Raw genomic sequence first — 14,922 nt, 5'->3', positions numbered from 1 at the left:
TTGTCTTAACCATTTCAAAGTATTTTTTCTTGTTGACTGTTACCTAACTATGCATTTTACGCTTGTGATATTTAATGTGCCATGATTGTTACTTTGAACTTTTTTTTTTTTATATTGCGGTCTTTAACAGCATTTACATTTGGATCTGAAGGCCTGATTAAAAGAGTTTACATTGAAATTATTTTGTTTTAAATCTATTAGATGCCTATCAAGAATATGTAATATGTTTTAAAATTTTTGTTAGGGGTGTATATTCTACATGGGATCCCCTGCTCAGGAGGGGGGAAAAAAAATAAAAAATAAGTGGTTGGAGGGAGAAAAAAATGTAAAAATTAAGAAAACTGAAAACATTTTTTCCATTTCCACCCCCCTCCTTGGTGAAAAAAACTTTAAAAAATGTGTAGTAGGAGGGATAAAATATAGAGTTTTTAAATATTTTCCATTTTCCCCCTACTTGGTGAGAAAAAACTAGGGGGAGAAGAAAAATAAAAAAAATTGTAGCAGGGAAAAAAAAAATCTTGTGCAGAATATACACCCCTGATTTTTGTTCTTAAATTATGTAATAGGTATATGTATGTCATTTGTTATTTTTATAACATTGCAATTTTGTATTTTTGTACTAATCAAATTTTTAATTTCTTTTTTCAGATAGAAATGGAACAGCTGATGGAAATGTTTCAGGCACAGATGGCGGCCCAGCGGTTGTCAGATAGTCTGGATTTAAGTGATGCAGCCGCTGAGATGCTTGGACAATACTTCAGGTCACTTTTGCAATATTTTTTTACTAGTGGTTGCGCCCTTAATAAATAAGGAAGAGAGTGAAGTAAAATAGCCTAAAACCATCCATATGCGAAACCTCCCTGTAATGGAAAACTCAATCAGTTCTTTAGTTATTAAAACCTTGAGCTTCAGAAACAAAAAAAACTTAATACTCTATATACTAATCCTAGATAATCTGCATCTTAAATGTGTGTGTTACACCGACTGTTTGACCGAAATAGACTACAAGATCATTTTCTCATTTGTATATTTAAAGATTAGACTGGGATTTATTAGATTTACTATTTTCCCCATAAATTTTTTTAAGAACATAATTTTAAGGACTGAAAGGGGAACAATGGAATTTCCACATAGCTTAGTGAACAACTTGGCCCCTTCTCATATGAAATCAAGTAGGATTTTTTTTAATATTTTAGTACCTATGGATATTGTCATCCTTTTTTTATTTGATAAAATTTAATACGTTGCTGAATCAAAAAAATTGACACAGCAAAATTGAAAACTAATATTAACCTTGCTTTAGTCTTTAATTTTATAAGGGCGGGGGGGGGGGGGGGGGTTAATGCAACCATCTCGTAATCAGTGATTAAATGGCACTTAGAATTCGAATTTCGATCTGAAATTTTGCATGAATAATCCTTGGCAGGTCTGTTTTCCCTAAATGGAACAAAAAGTTGGAAAAGTAACGGTTAATGGCTGGCGGCTCAGCCGCTTTGCCAATTTTTGCCAATCTTAAGAGTACTGAATTAGTCAGGAAACCTATCTCCACATAATACTTTTTCTCGCTCAAAAACCTTATCAAACGGTTCTAGTCGGTAGCTGTTGGTACTAAAAAGGGGGGAGGCGGATGTGCCACTTTTTGAAACCAAAACTAAAAGTCAAAGGAACTCAACTAAAAAAAGAGTTACAGGTCTGAGATTTTGCATGGCAGTTGCTTTATAGGGTTACAATATGGAACAGTGAAGAAACGGCGGCGCATCCGCCGAAAACCGCCGAGAAATTGCAAAAAAAAATCGGCGGGAAACGGCGGTTTTCGGCGGTTGCGCCGCCGTTTCTTCACAGTTCCATATTGTACCTCTATAAAGCAACTGCCATGCAAAATCTCAGACCTGTAACTCTTTTTTTAGTTGAGTTCCTTTGTTGACTTTTAGTTTTGGTTTCAAAAAGTGGCACATCCGCCTCCCCCCTTTAAAATATGGTTATTGCTATCATTTAACGTGAATTAAACCAAAAGTATGTTTTAAAAAGTTGATTTCTACGTAATTAATGATGAATTTGCCCTGAAAATAGGCAAAAAAACGGCTAAACTGCTGAGCCGCCAGCCGTTACTTTTCCAACTTTTTGTTCGATTTAGGGAAAATAGACCTACCAAGAATTACTCATGAAAAATTTCAGATCGAAATTCGAATTCTAAGTGCCATTTAATCATTGATTACGAGATGGTTGCATTAATCCCCCCACCCCCTTTATAATATTTATTTATAAATTTCAAACTATACAACTGTTTTCCATTTTTTTAGAGTTGGCTGCGGCAGCTCAGGCAAATCTACATGCACCAAAAATCATCGAAAAAATTCTCAGCGATATTGAAAAAGGTAAGTTTAGATTTTTCCCTTCTTTTTCACCAGAATCAAACTAGATATTATCTGAAACGAAAAACCATGTCTTTCACAGAATTATTAAAGCCAGCTCTGTTACAGTTAGTATCTACTTATAAAAGTCATAATTATTTTTACAGTATGGCTTTGGAACCAATTAATATATAATCCGGTGGATTAGAACCAGTTTTCAGTCATACGGTAAAATTATGTATAACATCGAATTACAAACAATTTTCCACGAATATTAGAATGAAAAATTATAAAATTAGCTAATTTTGTTAGCCCGGACCTTCGGCCCCTCGGGGCTAACAAATCTGTTTATAATCTTTTAATATCCGCGGAACGTTGTCTATCAATGATACGACGCAATAAATAATATTTTTTTTTACATAGGTAAAACAGAGCCACCTGTTTCCTACAAAGATCCCGACCAGACGCCCCTGGGTAGCGGGTACGAGGCTCAGCTACTAAGAGAGATGTGGAGTTCTGGCATGGACCTACCACAGGCATGCTTGCATTTAGTCTCAATACATTGACCTTTAAAGCTTACTATGTCCTTAGAGGCCTCTACAGACAGACTGTGCTTAGTCGAGTTTCTGTTTTTTAATTTAGGTTTTTTTTAAAGAAAGAGTACCTACCGTAACCTAAAACAAAAATGTTTAGGGGTGACGTTTTTTTTCTAGTGGGTATCATTCTCAAAAATAGATATAAACCTTTCCTTGACATACAAGATTTTCATTGAAAACCATTGAACCATGATATCGGTTCAGTGGTTAGTGAGATCCTTAACTATAAACTGATGGATAAATAGATAACCTGTTAAAGATTGAGATTATGTTTTTAATGCAATTTTTTCAATGCAAGTATGTCTCAAGGGTATGTACAGACCGTTGGGCATGAAGCATTTTAGCGACTGGTTTTGGGCTTTATTTTTAGGTAGGTAAATAAATTATTTTAGGTTTCAATAAAAAAATTACATTAGGTAGATTTTTATTAAAATGTTTTAGTTCCTAAGAATACCTATGTTTTTACCAAATTACTTTTTGAGAATCTTTGAAGTATATACCCAATAGGTTCTTTGTTTTTATTTGAGATTAAACGTTAACTTCCAATGTATTATACTAGCAGCTACGCCCCTAGATTCCTCATTTTTTTAGGGGGGTGGGGCATTATTTTTTCCTAGGGATTATATCTCTTTAGAGGTTGGTTGTGACCTCCCTCAAAAAGGCTGAAAACCTTCCCAGGACCTACTAGAAGCTACATTGTAATAGATTTTAGATAACCATATTGTTCTACTGTTAGCGTAATTTTTCGGTGCACACTCAGAAAGACACAGATCCTGTTACTCCTCTGTTATATGGATTGCACTGTTTATGGTCATAATTAATCTTGTTGTATACCTAGGTAATTATGATGACTTTATGAAAATCATTGCACCTATGTCTAAAGAAGAAGTGGAAAAGCTACTGAAGGCAAATGACGAATTTATATTATGTTAGAATAAAAACCCTTTTTTAAACAAATTAATATTGATCTATAAGGCAATTTGTCCAAAAGAAACTTTTTATGTTGGCTCTTTTTTGCTTAAAGTCTCATAAATAATTTCAAGGTGATTGATTGGGCTTCTAATAGTCTTTACACGAAAGGACAGTTATTTAATATTAATTTAATATATGTTTTCATGAACACCAATACTTTTAATATATATTTATACGAAAATCGTCGAATTTGAAAAGAGAAGAGAAGGATATCTGCAGTACTGCCCAATATTCCTGCCGATTATTGGTGCCAGACGCTTTTGGGATGCAAGCTTAGGATCTTTGACTGATGCTCAGCTCAAACGACAAGTTGGATCCGTTTTTCCAAAGTAAGTTTTATGAAGATTTATAATAGTTATTTATCGCATCGTATTATAGATACTAGACTGCTTTCCGCGGATAGTGGAATCATGAAAAATTATGAGATTAATTCCAAAACTGGTATATTATTAATATTCAAGGAATATTGTCTATTAATAGTTAATACATATAATAAGGTAAAACTCACTCACCTCGCATTATAATAAGCTTGACTTCTGAAACAGGTACATTTGATTATCCTCCATGATACATATTCTTAGGCTTTTCAATAGGCTTGCAAATAACATCAACATCCTTGTTAATAGTATAATCTTCATAATCTTTGATTTAATCAATTACCTGGTTCCTATCCTTATCTTGATTACTCTATGGTTTGACTTTGTACATGAGTTTGCTTGATTGATTGATTGGTATATGATGGCTTTGTTGGACTCTTCAGTATTCCTAAACAAAGACATTATTACTGATCAGCGATACGATACGATACAATACATGGTTTAAATCAAGCGGATGGTAATCTATTTCAAAGCAATACTTGTAAGAATATTATTCAGTTTCTCAGTAAAAGTTATATTATATTTTTAATATTTTAATACCAAGTTAATAAAAATCTCACGTGAACTCGAAAGGTATTTTCGCTCAGCATGACTTTTAAGTAGAAATTGATTCAAAGAGAGGTGAATTTTGAGTGAGGGGTTGGAAAGGGGGATTTAGGAAAGACCTAGTTTTAAATCAAGGCATGACTTACAGAAAATAAGATTCTAATTTATTAGTCCAGGGGTCATAGTGATATATATTTGTTCCATTTCTTTTCTTTACTTTTGCAAATGTCTTTGCTGCTAATTTTCTTTGTTCAGGGTGAATCGAATGTATATGAAACTGCTGAAGGAGCTTGTGAAGCTTGGCGCAGATGTGAATGTTCATGACCTTGCTGGATACACACCTCTCCATCATTGTCTCACATCCATGTCGAACAGGCAAAAATTGAATAAATAGATTTGAGGCAAGCTAATTTATATTTAAATTTATCTATTACCCCCCTTTCTAAAAATTGCCTTTTTGGGCACCGAAAATCACTCCCTTTAGATAGAAAAAAAATCAAAACTAAGAGGTTTTTTCGTTGTATTGTTTATTATGTAAGTTAAGGTTAGGTTATATATTCGGTACTAGGTATAAGCCCCACAGGGTTAATAATTCTAATTTTTCCAAGTCTATAAAAAAATCAATTTGTTTGAATCAGTTATACGAGACAGATGGCTGAATATTTGCTAGAGGAATGTGGTGCTGATGTCAATGCCGTTACCAGGTGAAACTTTTAATTAATTCTTGCATTTCAAAACAGGTTGGGTAAGGAATTAGCAATTTTATTCTTGTTGAGTCATGTATTATAATTTTGCCTTTCTAGTTATGACCTTTCTTCTCCCCCAAAAGATAAGGCTGTCAGACAAAATCAACCTTTCAACTTTAAAAAGGAATTTCTAGCAGATGAATTTTTTTAGTTTTGTATTTGGTACATATGATTCATTCTGATAAAACGAGCGATGAATAAACGTTAGAACGTTATCAGTCAGTCGGTCTGCATGAAGCTAAAGATCTCGCTAACCGGTTTGGGTCTTCTTCCAGGAATATCCCTAATGGTATTAGAATGGTTTTAAGCTGTTTTTTTATCCCCGTTGCTACATAATATACTTACTTCTTTCCTCCTAACTTTAAAAAAAAATAGTAGCTGCCCCTCCCCTTCCCTCTTTTTAATATAAAATAGACAAGAGAAATTGATTTAACAAGATCTACTGGTATAATTAAAACTTATATATTAGGTTTGGAGAAGTACCCTTGCAGGAGTGTATCCGCGGTTTCAACACTGAGGCAATTCAACTTTTAATCAAGTAAGGATTAGACATAATGATATTATTTGGTTAGGTAATGAGAGCCTTTTAGGGTTTGTTTTACCGAAGTGATGGGTTATCTATTTTTTTAGTGTTAGAATTATTATTTTCAGCGTATCGTTAGTACACTACAAGGGAAAAAGATTATGACAAACATTTTTAAGTGAAAATTTCCCCACAACTCACTTCCTCCCCCCCCCCTCCCCTACTGATAACCCACTTCCCTTTAGTAACATGCATACAAAATTTACGTCAACGTTACGCCACTAATATATAACTAGGTATTGAAACGCCCGTTTTGTTAAGATATGATCATTATTAATCTAAAAAGCAAAGCTTTTCTAAAATTTCATGTTTTTAGGTACAATGCTGATCCATTGATAAAAGATTGTGATGGTTTATCCCCTATGGATGCGGGCAGAAGAATTCCTCAGATTTACAAGCTTCTGAGACAAGGTAGTTCATTGTAATTTGTAGCGAAGCTAATTAAGTTGTAGGAAATATTATGAAAATATGCCCCATTAGAAATCAACATGAACACTAAAATTAGCATAAGAACAAAAGGGACTTTCTTCAAAGTGTCTATCGAGCACATAACCCCATCCAATTTAAAATAAATTGAAAATATTAATATTTGGGAGGAGGGCCAATCCCCTCTTATTTTTAATTTATTTAAAAATAATGGGGATAGGAGGTTGTGTTCCGTGCTAGACTGCCGAACAATAAATCCACTATATTAATTACTAGCGGCTTCGCCCTTAGCCTCTAGGGGCTTCTTTGCTCCAAGAGGTGATCAAAAAAAAAATTTAGGTGAAATTCGTAAGGACCAGGAAAATCTTCAGCAAGAAAAGTGGACCAAGAAAATCTTCTGCAAAAAAAATGGGGGGGGGGGGGGGTTGGGGTGTCCCACTTCCAAGAAAATAGCCTAAAACCACCACAGAACCAGTAGGTATATACCCTGAGGAGTAGAATCCAATCAGTTCAGTGGTTACCGAGATCTTAAGCTTCAGACGGACGGACGGACAGACATCATTCTATTTTGTATTATAGATAACTTTAAGACGTAATGATGTAAAGTTTTAACACTAACATTATAGGTGAGAAACGAGTGATAAAGAAGGAGCGCAGTGCCGCTAAAGCTGACAAGAAGTTCAAGAGTTGTCAGAGGTGTGAGGTGTTTGCTGAGAAACGTTGCTCTGCCTGCTTTCTTGTCTGGTACTGCGGAGCCGTGGTAAGGTTTTGTGTTAAGTTGCTAATTTTTACACTTATTATCAAACTATTATTTCTTTGCGTTTTAGCACATTAGAACATAAAATACCTTTAGTGGTATTATAAAAATTCGAATCTACTTATATGTACAGGGTGTCCCTCGTAAACTGGTTTTTTTGAAACGCTTATTACTCCCTAAATATTTGAGCTATCTTAGTAAAATAAAAAGTATTTGGCAGCCTACTACTGACCATTTTATGGGATCTTGATGAAAAATCCACAAAATAAACAGGAAAAAATCTACGAGGTATTACATAAGAGTTTCATTTATCAAATTTAGACTAACTCAGAAGAAATTATTTGCTTTGTGAACTTTAGGATGAGCTAGGGGCCAAACGGTTGGTCGCTCAAACTTTCCAAGCACACTAATAGAACTGGCTTGACATGGCAAACAAAAAATTCGCAATATTCAAGAATCTGAAGTGTAATATAAGTGAACAATATGTGAAAATAAGCATAATATTGATCTTCTGCGTTAATTTTTCATGTGAGCTTGATTCAAATGCACACAAGAACCTGTAATATACCAGATAATTCCATTAGACTACAATGAAAGTTCTTATAATGTATGGAGTAAGTCTTTGTGATCCACCGTTTGACCACTAGCTGCTTTAACAGTTAACTAAGGCATATTTTTCTTGTGAATTAGTCTTATATTCACTAAAATCAGCCTGTTATGTATTACCTTGTAGATTTTTTTCTGTTAACTTTGCGGATTTTTCATCACTATATCATAAAATGGTCAGTAGTAGGCTGCAAAATACTTTTTATTTTACTATGATAGCTCAAATATTAAGGGAGTAATAAGCGTTTCAAAAAAACCAGTTTACGAGGGACACCCTGTATATGTGTTTATTTTTACAGTGTCAAAAGGAAGATTGGACGTCCCATAAGAAGGCATGTAAGGAAAGACAGTCAGAATATCAGGTGAGTGACATTTAAGACCAAGAAATAATTCTTATGAGTAGAATACTAGGTTGGTAGATAAATGGTGTAACACTTTCTGAGAACTTACAGAATATTATTTACAGCTATTTATGGAAATGATGTAAATGGTCATTGTTAGATGTTAAGAGTATGGATTATTTTTAGGGTGGACAAAAAAGGACACCTGCCAATACTCAGTAAGGTAAGGGGGAAAAGCAGTTCGTAGCACAAAATTACTTCTTATGTTGATTACAATTATTGGTTAAAACGTTTGCACACTCAACTTAAGGAACCAACCTATCAAATTCAATTAAAGTTTCCAAAGTTATTAAGCCAACGAATAAGAAATCCTTATTTTAAAACTTTGGGGAATGAGCAATAAACAGGCCATTGTCCCTTTCCTTCCTGCATTATTTGTCAACACAATAACATTTCATTTATATTTATCAAAATCTTGTGAACCGACGATTTTTAGGAGGTTGAAATTGACAACGAGCGCCACAAGCAAACGGTTACAATGTCTACTGAGACAAAGGCAGCATATCTGAATAATCTGAAGCCGACTAAAAGCTCTCATTTCGTAATCAAGGTAAGTATTGAAATAGAAGTTATAACAAAATTCTTGTTTATATGATTCAAAATTCTTTTGTTATTACAAATTGTAAGGTATTTGGCCAAAGCTTAAGGAATCTTTAAGAAACCTAGGGTATTTTTCTCTTTTCATAATTGCATTTTCGATTAAATTTCTGTTCACATAATTCAGATTTAAAATTCTTGCAAGGGTGTATAATATATATTCTGCACAAGATAATTTTTTCCCCTGCTACAATTTTTTTTTACTTCCCCCCCTCCTAGTTTTTTTCCACCAAGAAGGGCGGAAAAATGTAAAAAATAATTAAAGAACTCTATACCTAGGTATTTTATTCATTTTATCCCCCCTCCCACAAATTTTTTAAGTTTTTTTCACCGAGGATGGGGGGAAAATGGAAAAATGTTTTAGTTCTCCTAATTTTTACATTTTTTATTCCCCCCCCCCCCCCCACTTTAGCAGGGTCAATTTTGCAGAATATACACCTCTGAATCCTTGTTAGGTACAAGTGCCCTTGGACCCTATTTCTTCAAGGATTCCAGATGGACCCTTCCTGTGCTACAACGAGAAGAGAGACGTGCAGTACTACATCAAGGACAAGAGCAACCTGGGCATCGCACTCAAGAAGGCGATACTAGAACAGGAAAGTGTTATTAATCAAAATAAAACAAAGCCTAAATTTCCTCTTAAAATATTCTATTTAAAAAAAGGATGCCTTACCTTAAAGTGCCCGTTGAGCACTGAAACACTTCTCCCCTTATTTTACGAGGGGGGGGGAGGTTAGTTTTTTTAGTATGTCCAACCCTGGGGGGGGGGGGTTGTCTTGTACCGCTGCGGGGCTGTCAATATAACCTAACCTGCCCTAAAGTAATAAACAAAACTTATCCCCCCCCCCCTCCCTCCATCTATTTGAAATTATAACCTAAACATCTTTAAATTCAGAAATCATATATTTTTTGGATATAAGTGTTGCTTTATTAATGTTATTCTTTACTAGTTTTGCTTTTGTTTGGCTTTATTTGATATTAATAACACAATACTAATAATAGGATAGTAGTGTCATCGGCAAAGGATATTTTTACTCAGTGATTAAGGATGGAAAACATTTCATCCACCCCACCATTCTACCCCCGGAAAAGTGGTAATTTTGTCAGGAGAAAACTTCGTGGATTTTTTAAAACAATTTTTCGAAGATTTTTGAAAATAAAAGAATATTTTAATGCTAGTTTTATATCGAAGGCTCTAATCTATCGATCTGCAGTATACATATAATAGCAACCATATGATCTTAAAATGTTTTTTTAACGCCAAATATTTAACCTTTACGCTTAAAAATTGAAATAAAATCTACCTAATCAAAATAATGTGATACTTATAGAGTGCTATGAAACTTATATCTATATATATCTAAATCTATCTTATTTAAAAAATGGAATGTTTATTTTTATTTTATATTAATGTCGTGCAAAAATCAATTTATGTGATACACACAAAATGTGCCATCTACTAAAATATGTTTGTGACTAAATTTTTTGTTGAAAAATTCAATGATTTGTATCTAAACTTAATTTATAGTTCAGATTTACTTGAATTAAACAGCATTTATAAAGGGATTAAAATATTACTAAAAAATTAAGATGTTATTTTTAAGAAGAATTTTGGGAATTATTAGGGACAGAAAAGAGTTTTATTTATCTTTTGTGTACCTATCGTTCTTTTGTAAATATTTATCCCAATTAAAGCATTTCTACCTAGTAATGTTGGAATATATTTCTATGGTTTTAATTTTATATTTTTTCAGAGAAAACTTATCATATAACCATGCTTTCTATCATTAACAAAGTTCTAGAATGGTTCAAGTCTCTCTTCTGGAAGGTAAACTTAATTTTATTATTATTGGATGTGTGCAAAAAAATATATCAAATTACATGTTTATATTTAGCTTCCCAAATTAAAATATTAATAAAACTGTCTCATTTTTGCATGATATTTGGTTTGCGTCTTTGATAAACCCTCAATGAGGTGCAGATTTTTTTCTCTTTATGAAAGGTGTCACACTTAAACTAACTTTTCTATGTTTACTAGGAGGAGATGGAGTTGACCTTAGTAGGACTTCAGCATGCTGGCAAAACCACCTTTGTCAATGTTATAGCCAGCGGATCTTTTAATGAGGTGAATTTTACTAATGTCCATTTAACAATAATGGCAACATCCATAGGTTTCAAATCAGAAAGTCATGGATTGACAAGCGGACAAAGTGAGATATACGCATTTTTAAGTATGAACGCCAGATTGACGGACCAAGTTTATTATATACTGGACGTTTATGATATTGTTACAGCGAATCTTTACCAAAAATTTGAGATGTCAATCTTGAGTACAAGACGAGAATTTAATCCCATTCTGTTTCTTATAGACAGACGGACGGCCGAACATTTCGAACATGTATGTGTATGGTTGCTATACTTCCTAGTTTGTGATTTATGTTGAAACAAGGATGACAACATCCATAAAAGCGAACACTGAAACGGTAGGACAAACGGACACTAACACTTGTATATTGTCTGAACTGAATAATCAGAATATAAATGTATAAATGTCGAAGCAAAATTGTAAGTAAAATTGTTGAAAAACTGCTTGATACAGAATAATGTGTATGGACATACTTACATTTTTAGGACTTGATTATAGAGTTGCTTCGCTTATAATATTGTACTTTGTTGTCCCAGGAATCAGTATACCAAAAATCAGATAAATCGGATTATTAGATCACATAAAAATTTGTTGTTAAAAAAGTAAAAAAATCAACATGTTTAAAATGGACGCACGGACATTCTGGTAATAGTTATAGAATTGTTACGCTTTCTAAATTATATTTAACTACTACAGGAATCACCATGCAAAGTTTGAAATCAATAGGATAATTCTAACATGCCTTAATTAGCGAAAAAAGCTATCCGTTACGGACGTACGGACGGACCGACCATAGTTATAGAAAAGCTTCGCTTTTAAAAACCTTATATGTTGTTGAAATTGACACTACGATTCTAACAAATTCTTAAATTTAAGGATATGATTCCAACAGTCGGATTTAACATGAGAAAAATATCCAAGGGTTCAGTCACCATCAAACTCTGGGATATCGGTAAGAACTTAAAAAGAAGATAAAAAATATTTTGATCTTATTATTAGCGATATAACTTTTTAACTTTTTAAAACATATTTTATTATCATGTGAAATGATACAAAAAACATATTTTAGATTTCTAGTACCATTTGAGAATACCAAAAAAATGGCTAAACGGCTGAGCCGCCAGCCATAAGCCGTTACTTTTCAAACTTTTTGTTCGATTTAGGGAAAATAGACCTACCAAGGATTACTCGTGCAAAATTTCAAAAGTGCCATTTATACATTGATTACGAGATGGTTGCATTAACCCCCCCCCCCCCCTTAACTAAAGCTCTGTTACTACTGATATATACCTAAGATAATTCCCTAACCACAAAACTACAAATGTATTTGTATTATAGGAGGACAACCAAGATTCCGATCAATGTGGGAAAGATACTGTAGGTAATGGATTTATTATTACTTAGATCTTACACCAGATAATCATGCACTCTAGTAAAGAAAAACTTGTAGCTGGCTAAAATAATTCAGCTGTCTGCCCATCAATAGCAAAAATACGAAGAAACCCGCTACTTCGTTTTCTTTCCATGATGCTTTTTTCAATTGTTAATAAGCTAAAAATTGTAGGGGTGTAAACGCCATCGTGTACATGGTAGATGCTGCTGACCTAGACAAAATTGAAGCTTCTAGAAATGAATTACACAACCTTCTAGAAAAACCCCAGGTATGCTCTACTTCATCAAATTTTACCAGGGCTCGGCAGACGCGCATCAGTTGCTTGTAAGCCTCGGTGAAAACGTCAGGTTATAATTTAAAATTGATCAGAATTCTAAACCCCTTCCTAAACAGACAATCCATCTTTTCGATTTTTTTTTGCATACAAGCGGGTTTTAATTTTACATATCTGAAATCAGAGAACTTGGGTTACATACACACATTCAACAAACAGATATTGTAAGCAGGAAATAAGGGGACAATGGGCTGTTTCACTTGTTCCCAAAATAATACAACTGTAATTAACTACTCACAAAGTGGCACAGCCTACTAGTATAATCTTGTTCATAGATGATAGTTTAAATGATCTTAGTTGGTTGGTATTCCTGTGTTGGTGCTTGGTAACAAGAGAGACCTTCCAGGAGCCCTAGATGAACATGGCCTTATTGAGAAAATGAATCTGAATGCTATTCAGGTGAGTACTATTATCTAATATCATGTGTAGGACCAATTTAGTTTTAGTGTACATGCTCATTTGTTTACAGAAACTTCGGTTATCTTTACTAATGACCAAGTAAATCATATTTATAATGTATGACAGACGAACGGACAGACAAAGAGTAGTATCTCTTCTATAAAAAAAACATTTATAATTTAATATTACAAATTATAAAAGAAATTTTGTCTTCCCAGGACCGAGAGATCTGCTGCTATTCAATCTCATGTAAGGAGAAAGACAACATAGACATCACTTTACAGTGGTTGATTGCTCATAGTAAATCTGGTGGACAGGCGCAGTAAGCAAATGCCTCACACAAAAGACAAAGTAAAGTCGTCTTCAATCCTCAAAATGTCGTATTCTTTATTAAGAACGTCGTATTCTTTACTAAGAATGTCATATTCTTTACTAAGAATATCATATTCTTTACTGAAGATGTCGTATTCAAATTGTGTACCATTTATTTCTCTGTTTTGTTTTTAAAAGTATAGAAAATACAAATATTATAGTTAGGTTTTAGAATAAGATATGTAGTCTTTTATTTACAGCAATATCATTTTTTGGAAAAATTATTTTTAATGATTTGTTTTTTACGTTAGGCTTTGTGATTTAAGCAAATGTAATGAAGCTTTTTGATAAATACTTAACAAATCAATATTATACATGTTCTGACCATAATAAAGTATGTTTTATCGTGCACTTAATATATTAATTCAAATAACTTTGGAAAAGTAAAGTTCATTAAAGAATTTTTAGAAAAAATATTACCTAGCTGACACACAATTTTGATTTTTAACTTTTACAGTTTTTAGCATTGCATTTATTATTCTGGTGTATTGTAAATTGGTATTTTTGATCAACATGTATACACTTTATTAAATGAGACTTTGATTGGTTTGCTTCTACCCTTGATACTTTCTTAAATTAAACACTATTTTATTAAGACTTCGTCAGGGATGAGGGGATAGGATAATGGATTGTAAATTATGATTTTCTCCAACTATTTTCTATCGAAATTTTTGTTTTGCTGTTAAAAAATTTTGGGGTAATTTTCTTTTGGTTTTACCATACAAAAAAATTCGTAATATCAATATTAATGACTGGGGGGAAGACTGTTTTATCACCCATTGTACTATCATTCACTATCCTAAATTTCTAGAATTTATAAACTTATTAAAAAATTATATATGTAAAGTAAGTGTCTTGTACTTAGTCAGTTAAAACTATATGTTTTTAATGTCTCGTCATTATAAGGTCATTTATATTTAGGCATTCCTTTTTTACACAAATTAATTTAAGCCAATTTTCATAAATTGATACAATGTTTCTCTATATAATTTTAACCTAAACATGACTTTTTTGCCATACTATAATACAAATTACATGCATTTCTTAAAGGTAACTAAACTGGCGTTAAAAACTATTACTTTTTAATTAAAAATATACTTTTCTTCAAAACTTCCTCTTTCCCTTGTTGATTGGTGAATAACTGAGCTTATATACACACTAAAAATGTTCCTGGTTAAATAATCGTGGTTGGGGGGGACAGGCTCAAACTGTTATCTGGTGCAAAATTTAGTCTTGAAAATTTAAGTAGCATATTTTCACCAAATGAGGCTTGATTCTAGCTCATAACACTTTTCGCCTACCTCCCTGCCCTACTTCATT

The 14,922-nt window shown here is 33.0% G+C and overlaps 2 protein-coding genes across 2 annotated transcripts; both read left to right on the top strand.

The window, feature by feature from the left end:
* The first annotated feature begins 623 nt into the window (after positions 1-623).
* On the top strand, positions 624-9,712 carry LOC145326871 (uncharacterized). The gene is made up of 15 exons (XM_080170308.1): positions 624-761; positions 1,102-1,172; positions 2,301-2,375; positions 2,775-2,887; positions 3,257-3,317; positions 3,786-3,853; positions 4,118-4,248; positions 5,098-5,217; positions 5,481-5,546; positions 6,058-6,126; positions 6,488-6,582; positions 7,224-7,357; positions 8,260-8,322; positions 8,798-8,911; positions 9,414-9,712. Exons 1-15 carry the CDS (start codon positions 655-657, stop codon positions 9,693-9,695), a joined length of 1,569 nt encoding a protein of 522 aa, XP_080026434.1. The 5' UTR covers positions 624-654; the 3' UTR covers positions 9,696-9,712.
* Positions 9,713-10,661: 949 nt separating this feature from the next.
* Positions 10,662-13,575, top strand: Arl8 (ADP-ribosylation factor-like protein 8). The gene is made up of 7 exons (XM_080170307.1): positions 10,662-10,786; positions 10,997-11,083; positions 11,981-12,056; positions 12,443-12,485; positions 12,669-12,765; positions 13,129-13,230; positions 13,449-13,575. The coding sequence occupies exons 1-7, from the start codon at positions 10,733-10,735 to the stop codon at positions 13,554-13,556; spliced, it is 567 nt and encodes a 188-aa protein (XP_080026433.1). The 5' UTR covers positions 10,662-10,732; the 3' UTR covers positions 13,557-13,575.
* The last annotated feature ends 1,347 nt before the right edge of the window (positions 13,576-14,922 follow it).

This window comes from Acartia tonsa, chromosome 8 (assembly GCF_053477335.1).
Source record: "Acartia tonsa isolate MP-2025a chromosome 8, ASM5347733v1, whole genome shotgun sequence".
Taxonomy (NCBI): Eukaryota; Metazoa; Arthropoda; class Copepoda; order Calanoida; family Acartiidae; genus Acartia; species Acartia tonsa.
The sequence above is the reverse complement of the archived record's forward strand: the minus strand, read 5'-3'. Positions and strand labels throughout refer to the sequence as shown.